This window comes from Rhodnius prolixus, unplaced genomic scaffold (assembly GCF_049639745.1).
Source record: "Rhodnius prolixus isolate KJV_2025 unplaced genomic scaffold, Rpr scaffold_9, whole genome shotgun sequence".
NCBI classification, from domain to species: Eukaryota; Metazoa; Arthropoda; class Insecta; order Hemiptera; family Reduviidae; genus Rhodnius; species Rhodnius prolixus.
In genome coordinates this window covers 16,821,607-16,833,273 of record NW_027411604.1, presented here as the reverse complement: position 1 = coordinate 16,833,273, position 11,667 = coordinate 16,821,607, and the positions used below count along the sequence as shown (strand labels likewise).

Here is an 11,667-nt window from a genome sequence, read left to right as displayed (position 1 = left end):
AAGGTTGAACCGAACGTATCTTCAGTTTGCATAGATTTCCGTATGGAAAATGCCCTCTTCCATGTGTCCTCAATCTTTACTCCTGCCCCAACTCCTTTCGGTGTTCTTGATCCAGTCGTATACCAAACAATCGCGTGGTTTTATTACCAGTGAGGACGGATTCAATGCTACTCTTAATAGTTATCAGTTCTAAGGATTTGAAAAATATCTCATAACAGGCACTCGATCTAACTTGAGATGCCCAGTTACATAATATCTGTAAATAAAACATGAAATGCTCAAAATGGCTCCTAAATTTTTAATTAAACGCATATTGCTCTTAAATTTTACAGTTTTTTCCACAACATTCCACATTTTATAATTTGCAGCAACTGGAATACGTGTGCTTTTTTACTTATTTTTAAATTATTATCGAATCAGGATTATTATTTTTAATTAAAGTACTCCTGAATTATAAATATATTTTATACCATTTTGTACATTATGTATCTGCTAAAAAAACAAAAAATATTTCGAACATATTTACAGCTTCGGAAAAGTTCTTTTTATTTGCTAAAAGTCAAAGAGCAGATAGATCTAAATAAAATTAAAAAAACTAATTTATACCATTTTTCAATTAAAACAAAAATTAACTAAAAACAAAAAGCCACAAAATTTGCCGGGACAAATAGTATTAAGCATCCATACCTCTTTACTGAATAAAACTAGTAAAATAAATAACTTTATTAAAATTAATTTAATTTTCTTATAAATTATACATTTATATCACATCCGTGTTGTTTTTAAATAAATAAATATACAAGTATTATTATATTTGTTTTTTAAGAAGTAGGTAATTCCTTTTTTTCAATTAGAATTTAATATAAAATTAGTATTGCAAAAAATATATATTTAGACAATCTTATCAAGTAAGAAGCATTTCTAACAGGAAGGGTTATATCTTTTTATAACGACCAAATTTTCTAGAAAGATCTGTTTTCGGTTTACATTCATAGAGTTGCACATTATGCAATTGAAGAGAGTGAACATCGTTATTTTTTACGAATTTAAACTTAGGCGAACTAACGTCCAGGCGCTGAAGATCTTAGTATATTCTGTATATAATGAAAATAAAATAAATTATAAAGATTTTTTTTATTAGACATTTTTTTAAAGCCTTAGTTGTCGCCCTAGAAGGAGATCCAATTCCACATTAACGAATCAACCATAAAGGAAAGCAGCACGATTTTTATTATTTTGTTTTATTCTTAAGGCACAGGCTTCTAGATTAAATAATCAAATTCAATCTACTTGTAACTAACTTACAGACTTGGGTCTTTGATTTATCATTTACTGAAAACAGATGAATTTAAAAGTCTGTCATATTTATCGAAAGTACATATGTGCCCATGAAATATACTATCATTAGAGATTATAAATCAATGAATTATTAATGATCTTTGATAAATCAACGATTAAAGAAAAGGAGATAAGTGAACACGAATAATAAACTAAATAGTTTAGAACCATCAGATTATCAGATATTAGTTAGCAGTTCAAGAACAATCATTTTTATGTTTCAATCGTAAATAAAAATTATATACATAATTAGCTGCATTTAAGTATCACCAATTATTCTGACTGGGAGACTTTGCTGTTGGAGGTATCGAGTCCGCCAGCCAGTTCAGTTGTTAAGTGGACCATGCTCTCTCGGCAAATCACCTAGTTACACTGTCCTGCATGAGTTGAGTCCAAAAGAAGAAATGATAGATGTTTAATTTTGTGATACTTCTTGAAAACCTAGGCTGTGTTTGCCCCAATAAACATGAAAATTTTGACCCGAAGAATTAAATTCTCAAACTAAATGAATAATTATTAAACATGTATATTGGGACTCTCAAAAACCAGTTTCCTAAATCTTGATGAAATAAATTTATTTGAAACATTCATTTGATTTTTTTTTCCAGAAGCTTGCAGGATAAACTTGTCTCCAAAACTATAATGAGTCGCAAGTTTTATTATTACATTTTTAATAGAAATTTAAATTAATTAATAACCTCAAACAAGAATTTTAGTTTGTTGATATATTGAACGAAAACAGTTTTAAATAAAACGATTGATTGTCAACGAAGAAAAGGAACGAAGCATAAAACATGGGCCACGCTGCAGCTACTTCATAGTGATATAACTGAGGCACGTACCAGTAAAACCAGTTGCTGTCAGAGAAAACAGCAACAAAAAAAGAATTCTTAGGGAGCTGGTAGAGAGAAATAATAATGCGGTGTGAAAATAAAAAGAATATACAGAAAACAAATAATAGTTCGCATTAGTCAGTATGAAGAAAAGAGAAGTCAGCAGGAACCCAATGAAATCACTCCAAAGATAATAAAACATACAAATGACAAAACATTTTTTTAAACTTTTTTTTGGAACCTGAAAGCTAAATCTCGAGTGAGGAGAGTGACCATATAACAAGAATGTCCGAGAACAGGATCGCTAGGTCTCTTTATGAAGTCAGAGTGGAAGGAAGAAGGTGATTAACTAATTAGACTGTTCCCTAAGAACTTCGGAACAGAATGTGATCGAGAGTCTGCAGGCTAGAGAGGTGACTTTTTTAGTAGCCTCTTTGCCGCGTTTAGAAGCGGAAAAAGAGACTCCGGGTGGACATAATTATTTCATAAATAATATAGCTTTATATCATCAAAATTAGAATTAAAAGAAATAATAAACTAAATAAAAAGAAGGCGTGAGACAACGCTTAATATGCAAATTATTTTGGCAAACGAACCCAAAAATTCAATCCAAAAATAGTTCTGTACCTCGGAGGGAAAAGGCACCATGTCACAAAAAGTAAATTTTACAGGGGAGCCAAATAAAGATATTTTTCCAAATTCATTTTTTGTTCCACTTTTCCGGTTATACTCTTTCCTGTACTTCTTCACCATAATTATTACATTACGTACGGCCACTTTAACTCCCATATTTTAAAATATTTTATTTAGATCTCCATTGTGAAAAACATTTATGCCCATGTAGTGCCTTTTACCCTTAAGCAATGAAGTATCATAGTGCTTTTTAAAAATAAATAAATCGCTTAATAGTAAACATAGGACACAGTGCTTTACACCTCTAGAAAGAGCAACAAAAAATTTGTAAAATGATGCCTAAATCTGAAAATCGAAAAAAATGGACATGGTGCCTTTTCCCTCCGAGGTACTGAGTTATAGAAAAACTTACAAACTTTACTTCCTATTAGATATACGAGAATCAAATCTAGAAAACCTAATACAATATAAAATTGTTTGTATATAACTTTAGTTTAACGGTGATTTGAGCATGATGAAATTAGTAAGGATGACCACTGATAATAACAGTAAATTAAAATGGTCCTAATTTTAAAAGGAATTCTAAAGATATACATATGTTTTTACAAACATCTGCTTACAATCAGCTGTGAATCAACTATGACTGAAAGCAGACTACGATTTCAGTTATGTGAAAAAATTAAGATGGCGTACACTCAAAGATATTTTAAGTCATGAAAAAGATCAAACTAACAGGTCACGAAAAACTGAGTTGCTTCTTGAAATGTAATGAAATAAGGGAAAGTGGAAAAATGTAATTTTTATGTTTTTGATAAGCGATTGGATCTACCATTCTTACATCTTTTTTTGTTTTGTTTTATATGCGTTAGCATAATTCTTTTATATAATTCAAAGGAACTTCAAAATTAAAGAGAACGAGCAATATGCTACCACGGATAAAATAACAGATAAATTTTTGCCAATTAAGTTTTGTTTCCGTACCCTGGTTTGCCATCTATAAAGCGGTTTATCCAGTCTAATGTTTACTTACAAGCTTGGTTTTTGCAGAGTTTTCTGCAATATTCAGCTGAAATCTCTACCAAAAAACCACAATATTCAGGTAATGTTTTCCTGTCATCCCAGTACAGTAATGCCTTGGGCAAGGTAATCAAGGTCAGTAACCACTCTACTCGACAAATTGGTTGAGCTGTAAATTCAAAGGCGCCTGGCTTGCTTCAAACATTTCCATCCTTTCTCTAGTGCGTTTTTATTGATAAATGTATGTGAGATGAGACATATAGTATAATCTTTATAATTCCTTTATTTTCATCAATTGCTGTCCAAATGTTCTGTCTGTACAAATAACTATGTACAAAAAACTTGACGGAACAGGGAAAAAATTTCTGACTTTTGAAACACAAACTTCTCATTTTTCAGGAATCCAAAGATGCCTCGTCTAAAGAAGTTTGGGGTTTCTAAGATTTCAAAACAAATTAAAAAATACAGAGCACACTGGCAGAAAATACCCCCATTAAAGTACCTTCAGAACTAACAAAAAATGTAACATTTTACTATATTAAAGTTTTTTTTTTTATGACATTATATTTACTCTTTGATGCAAGCAAAAAATAAACCACCAACCAAATAAAGGAATTTTTCTTTTTCTTCACTAATGAACATAAATAATCTAGTGATCAAAAATAAAAAGTTTAAATGCTTAATGCTATTTTTAAATTAAAGGAAAAGCCCATCATCTAGAATTAAGATCAATAGGAGAGCACTGATGGCGGCAAGTAATCTCAAGATAAATTTATACATTTCAGGAAGCGACATTTTATCACTATTCAATAAAATTAAGAAGCAAACGAAAAGCCGTTGACTAACAACACAATATATAAATATTGTTAAATTAATATTAACTTGTAACTATTTACAAATAAAAAATAGATACTTTTAAACAAACAATAACGAACAATAAAGTTTATTTATTTACTTACTCCTCTTTTAAGATAGCTTATTATTTTCAAATTATTTAAAAGCAAACTAAAACATAAAAAGCAAAAAAATAAAACCTGGCCAGATGTAAAAACAACATTTATCTCTCATGTGCTATGTTTACTATTATTTACAAGTTAAAAAAAAGATAAACATAACAGTAATAATAGAGGACTAGGTAATTCCGTTTTACAAAGAATTCACTTTTTTGGAAAATTCGAAAGTTTCCAAATTTATTTAAATAATTCGATAAATAATTACTATTTACATACGATTATTTTTTCCTTTTTTGTTTTCAGAAAAACATTTAAGTTATTAATTTCATCTAATAACGAGGGCTCCAAATGAAGCTTTTTGGGGGGCTTAAAAAAATATTACAGACCTCTTTTATAACTTGTACACTTTGTTATATTATATTGCTATTTTCAAATTTAATTGCTGATCGATGATAAATATTTTATAGGGCTCATAAATTTTATATTTTTCGTTTTGAATACAGAAAAGAAATTCAAGTCATTATGCTACGCTATCTTTTTATCTCTAAGCTTCCTCTTTTTTTTATATCTTTAAATAAATTCTCTTGTTTTCACAGCTCAAAACTACAATTGAGCTACTTGATTTAGATATATTAATTATGCTGAATAATAAAATCGCTTTGCACTGTAATTGGATAATTCACATTTCTTAACTTCTCATCAAGAAGAGAAGCGTCTAAATGGAGCTCAAGCTTACCAATATAATCTCAACATTTGCTGCTTATTCTTCTAGGGTTGAAAATCTAGTCTCTGCAAAGAAAAGAAAAAAACGGTTGATAATAAATTAACTATACTAAGAGGAAGCACTACAGAAAATTTGTGTTGGCCAATCAAGCCCGAACAGTGTTTTTCCCAAATTAATGAACAACTTTTATTTTTCAAATCAATATTCAAAAATTAAATGAAAGAAAACCGTTTTACATTTCTTACAATTTTTATTTAAGATATCTGACATGCGAACTAAGTTATAACTTACCAAAAGTCGTTTTCTTTTATTTGTTATCCTGATGATGATGAGGTGGATGAACAGCAGAAGTTGTACTGAAATAAGGTGCTGTCTCACTGTTCAGTAACGTATGACATACCTGGCACACCCTTGATTCCCGCTGTGCTGGTCCAGATGTTATTTTATGCCCGAGACAAGATAAACAGAAGATACGACCACAATGACGGCAGTTGTACTGCAATAATAGTTAAGATGAAGAAAAATTCACAAAAGCAGAAAAATATAGAAATAAATAAATATTACCTTTCCTTTAGAAGCAGACTTAAATGGCTGTTCACAACCTCTACATTCATTGACATCTTCCTCGTGTTCCCATCTGAGCTGTTAATCCAATAAAACAATCACAAAATGAGAGATTTCCATCAAAAAAAGAAAAAGTAAATAAATTATAAAAAATGCTTACAGTTGTATTTTGTCCTCTAAGACGTTCCAATTCTCTTTGTAAACTTTGTGAAAGGAGGACGAAATCTTTTTGTACTGCTTCACCGTTCTCTAAACCAGTCTGAAGAGATGTCAATCTTGTACGTAATTCACATTCACTTGATTCAAGTTTTTTCTGTATGGAAAGAAAGTAATATTAATCTTTACTTATTTTATTTTTTCTACACATAGTAACAAAGTGACCTTGAAAAATGTATTGACTAAAAGGGCACTCTGTCCTTCTTCCAAATCTAAAGAACGCCCATCCTTAAACTACACTTTTGAATGGGATTCCCAAATATCTTATAATTTTTCAAATAAGTTATTATTTATTTAGGCGAAACAAGAAGATCAAAATATTCCTTTAACTTTGAATTCTCATTGCCCACGTGTGTATCGATTTCATTTTTCCTGAAAAATGCTTCCAAACTGAAAAAAAAATCAATTACTAAATAAATTATAGGCTTTTTAGCGATTTTCTTGCAGAAAATATTTTTAAAAAATATCTTTACATAAAGTGCAGAGAAAAACTTTTGTGAAAGTTTATTTTAAAATTTATTAGAGAATTGTTTGCAAATAATCTTAGTTTAATTACTTAATATATATACTTAATTGTGAATTAATATTTATTATTTATAATTAATTGTTTATTATTTATTAATCTTGAAAAAAGTTCTTTTTATACTTAATGTACCACTATTCATTGTTCAGGAAATATTAACACTTGAAAACTGTCGGGGTCGTGGATAGAAAAAGGCTAAGAAGCTCTTGCCTACATAGTTAATTAAATGAGCTGCCCATTGAAATTAATACAATAAATAATATAAAAAATCTGATTTTTACTGAAAAAGAGGCTTTATCACACCCGATTAAGTTAAAAGAAATTTAAGAAGGGTAATAATAGTAAATAAGCACCTTAGCCTGCTTAAGAGAATGTATTTGCACATTCAATGTGCTAATCTGTTGATTAAGAGCTTCTTTCTCCTGTTCACTTTTAATAAGAGCTGAATGTTCCTTATGTAATGAAGATTCCTTACGGAATAAGTCTTCCCTACAAATGTCAAAATTGAATTAAAACGTGATGGAAAAAACCAAACAAACAAAAAATATGAGAAACGCCACTCACTCTAGTTTTTCTATTGTTGCTTGTAACTGATCCTGTTTCTCTTGTTTTTCAGCACATAAACATTCTAGACTTTTTACATTTTCATTAGCTCTCTCTTGACCAACTTTAGCTTTGATTAGTTGTTCACGTTGAGTAAGCCACATCTCTTGTAAGCGCTGTTTGCACAGATTATTATTATCTTATACACTGCATTAAATATATAAATAAAATAATCACAAATTATTACAATGAATACATCATTTTTATTGTATTTGTTTTTAAATGGTCCATAGACAAAAATGTTGATTTAATTTAGGTTTGCAGGCGTCCTCAGCAAGCTCATCAAAGCACATAAATTACACTACCAAGGTGAATAGCTTCGCCAAACGAAGTAACTTTAAATTCAAGGACCTCCATTGTTTCGGGGTTTGAACGTAGGGCCGACAACCCTACCTTGCAAAACCTTAATACGTCTCGAAATCTTAATTGGGAAATTGAGGAGGCTAGGACCCATCATGGGCTGTAATGCCAAGAAAGAAGAATGTAGAAGAAGAAGGTGTCCTCAACCATTTAAAGCTCCACCAAGGCAATCTATTTTTCCTTAAAAAAATAGAAAAATAAGACTTCCATTGCTATGGCCCTTCCTATATGTCCAACTTAACTGATATTCCTAGAACCATAACAGAAATAACAAATCGATGCTCTTTATTTATAATTAAAACAAAAAATAATAATACGGCGCTGCTAATGGCCAAGCTGTCGAGGCACCGGAAAGAAAAAATAATATAATAATAGTAAATAGATTTTCTCTTCCTAGAAGGTTCTTACAGCTCACTTTCCGGTGATAGACTGTGTTGTCTGTAACGAGAGAACCCTAGAATGACCTCAGATGTTGACGCGCCTTAAATCATTAAAATAATAATAATAATAATAATAATAATAATAATGTTATTTGCTCTTGAAGGGAAGTACTATTATAAATATTCCTTCTGTTAATAGTCCTTAAATCCAACTGGGTGTAGAACTCTTATAAATATTCCTACACCCGCCACAATAGCTATACCTACAACTAAATACTATACAGTTATACAATCGTTCACTCTGAGTTATGCATTAACGCCAATAAATACATTCACGCCAATAAATACATACACGCTGATAAATACATTCATACCAATAAAATTCTTTCACTCTACATTTACACTTTGGGAAGAGTACTCGATATTCCTCTTCTCTTTAACCTCTAAACCTAATAATAATAATAAAATAATAATAAACTTACATTATTCAGAAAACCACCAGAATTTTATTTTCCTAAGATGATTTATTACAGAATACTTTACGGATACAAATTTTATAGATATTGCACAAACCAAATCAAGTGGACCTGAACTGAAATATCTTCAGACGTTGTCGTTTAAGAATTTTCTGTTTTTGAAAAATAACATTATAACTGATAAGGATAGCGCTAAATGTCAATAATTTGTTAGCATTAAAACACTAACACTAAATAATTTTGTCTTGGACTATAAGGATTTTTTGTTTTTTTGTTAAGAGAATTATTTTCAACTGAGTAGATCCAAAATCCAATTAGATCATATCCAGAACATTTCAAGTATTATTTAACTTTCAAAAATTCAGCCAAGAATCTACTCTCACCTCTACGTTGTCTGGTAGATTAATTTCTTCATTTTGCAGAGCGTAAGAGTGAGCATTGTATTTTCCAATAAGATCCTCATTTTCTGCTTGTAACCTAAAAGTAAAACAGAAAAATTAATCAATCGTATTTTTCCAAAATGGGTCAGAATTGAAAATATATGATATAAAGCCCCTGCTAATAGTATTTCTTCGAAATCCTTTTTATACATACAGTATACAGTGGAGTCTCGGTTATCCGTCACCCTTTTATCCGTCTATTCCAATTAACCGTCACTGTACTCAGTATTTAAAAATTAAAAAAAAACAAAAAAAAACAATTATTTTAAAAAGAAAACTTTCTTTTGAGATTTTTTCCTTTGTCTTTTAGGTACATACTCGTGTCCATAATGCGACAGTTTGTGGGTTTTTTCCTAAAAATAATCAACTACAAACAAAACCGATTAGATGTCTCAGACATTGTATTCATTAATTTTAATACCCAATAGAATGAATTGAATAATGAAAGATACCTGACCTTTAAGGCTTAAGCGTATAAACGTATAAAATATGTATACCAGTTAATACAAAGTTTTATACACGTTAAACAAAAGAATCTGGAAATTTTCCTGTTTTTTTCCATTATCCGTTTATTCGACTATCCGTCACGTGTCCGGCCCCGGTCATGACGGATAACCGAGACTCCACTGTTTATAATAATTAATATTTATTTAAAATTATTATCCTACCGATTCAATTTGTCTTCAGTTTGCTTTCTTTCTTCAGTGAGCTTACTGAACTTATTTTTGATATCTTCACAAGTTTTTATATAAGTCTGTTTTAAATGTTTAAGAGCATCTTCACTAATTTTCATTTTCTCCTGTAAGTCGGTTACCTACAAACAACGAATAAAAAAAAAAAATCAACAATTTACAGTAATTACTAAAACAAACCAAAATCTATAATAAACTAAATTTACCTCATTTTTATGTTGATCTCTAGATTCCTGCCATTTACTTTCAAGTTGTTTATTTAATACAGTTTCCTTGGCTAGCTCATCCTTATATCGTTCTAATATACCAACTTGCCTTTCAAGTTCTGCACATTTGTCTTGTGCAGCCACCAACTGGGCTTCATAGTTCACGCACATATCACAAACTATTCAGAACTATTAAGTTAGATTTTATTTTATTTTATTTAAATATTGTAAGAAAATTTCCCATTACCCATTGACTTCTGGTAGCCTACAGGATGACTGGATTCGATACAAGCACCTCCAACACTGCTGGCTACAGATTCATCGATTGAAATGTCTGAGGAACGGAATGTATAATACAATATTAATTAATGAAAACAAAGAAATTTATATTTGGAAAGGAAAGTAAAATATTAAACACTTACTCTGAGAAGGTTCCGAATGAGATTCTCCTGAGCTCTGGCTCAACTGCGATGTAAACAAAAAAATAATTTTTTTTAAAAACTCATCTTTAATAAATATCAACTAATTAATAATACTTACGTCTATTAATTTTGCCGTTTTTTTCTCCGCTTCTCTTATTTTTTCTTCCTAGAATTAAAAACAAAATATTGAAATCGCACATGACTTAATGTTTACAAGGCCTTATCTCATGCAAGACCACACCTAGTTACAAGCAAACAGAACTAAAGACACACTCAGATTCTTACATATAACAATGTAAAAAATATTGTAATTATCAATAGCATCATAAATTAATTGATTTTAATAATCTAATTTTATACAAATTAATGTACATTATAACTCTACTGTAGAATATGTACCACAGCCCTGTAGATGACCTAGTCCCTAGGTCGAAAGCAAGGCAAAAATAATAATAATAACAATAATTGAAATCTGCATTATGCTTACTTTTTTCTAGATTAATTAATTCACCAAAACAATAAACAAAACTTGATAATTAATTTTATTTTGTTTGAAGATTACTAGTGAAACAAATATTATTGATCTAAAATTGTTACCACAACTCACCTGAGCTTGATACCTTTGTAACTGTTCATCCGTTTCTCTTAATTTCTTTTTAAGAACGTCTATTTCTTCTTCTAAAGGAACAACCAAAGAACGTAACATTTCAGCGTCTTCTTTTGCCTTGAAATAAATATAAAAAAAAATATCAATAAGCACGTGAACGCACGGCTATTGCGCAACTTAAGTTGCAGTTTTTAAGTTCAGTTGGGCAACAATTCTTCATGCTACGAATTTTAATTTTAGATACAATATTTGACTAATGGGTCAGTTAAATAGAAGTTTCACATAAGGCGTCAAATGGCTGAAGTATTTATGAAATATTTATTAGTTAAAAAAAAAAAGAAGAAAAATACTGTTTATAAACAAATTACGGACGTGAATATCAGTATTGTCAATGAACCTAGGACACAATTGCGTAAAGTAAAATATTAAACACACCTTTTTCATTCCAGTATCATCCACCATTTGTTGTTGATGATGATGGAAAGGTTGATCAGTTGCACCTAGCTGTGATACCAATTTAGCTGGTAATCTTGCCAAAGAAGTGAACATAGTACCAGGTTTCGTTAAATTTAACATACTACCCTCACCAGCTGCTGTCAAATGGTTACATATATAAAATTTCGGTAACATAATGAATATACGAAATTTCAGTAAATTAATACAGGGAAAAATGAATCAAC

At 30.0% G+C, this 11,667-nt stretch overlaps 1 protein-coding gene across 4 annotated transcripts in view; it reads right to left on the bottom strand.

Moving 5' to 3' along the window:
* Positions 1-444: 444 nt before the first annotated feature.
* LOC141454783 (uncharacterized) overlaps positions 445-11,667 on the bottom strand; it is a 28,530-nt gene continuing 17,307 nt past the window's right edge. For 2 of the 4 annotated variants that reach the window (XM_074129377.1, XM_074129380.1), the window contains 14 exons: positions 11,423-11,580; positions 10,988-11,104; positions 10,499-10,546; positions 10,381-10,423; positions 10,206-10,292; positions 9,959-10,137; positions 9,729-9,874; positions 9,004-9,097; positions 7,366-7,520; positions 7,155-7,290; positions 6,223-6,375; positions 6,063-6,140; positions 5,790-5,994; positions 445-5,563 (listed from right to left, as the gene is read on the bottom strand). In XM_074129377.1, coding sequence (XP_073985478.1) covers positions 5,806-5,994; positions 6,063-6,140; positions 6,223-6,375; positions 7,155-7,290; positions 7,366-7,520; positions 9,004-9,097; positions 9,729-9,874; positions 9,959-10,137; positions 10,206-10,292; positions 10,381-10,423; positions 10,499-10,546; positions 10,988-11,104; positions 11,423-11,580 — 1,583 coding nt within the window. In that variant the 3' untranslated portion in view covers positions 445-5,563; positions 5,790-5,805. The remainder of the gene's footprint in view (positions 5,564-5,789; positions 5,995-6,062; positions 6,141-6,222; positions 6,376-7,154; positions 7,291-7,365; positions 7,521-9,003; positions 9,098-9,728; positions 9,875-9,958; positions 10,138-10,205; positions 10,293-10,380; positions 10,424-10,498; positions 10,547-10,987; positions 11,105-11,422; positions 11,581-11,667) is intronic. The other 2 variants (XM_074129379.1, XM_074129378.1) reach the window with 2 other exon arrangements.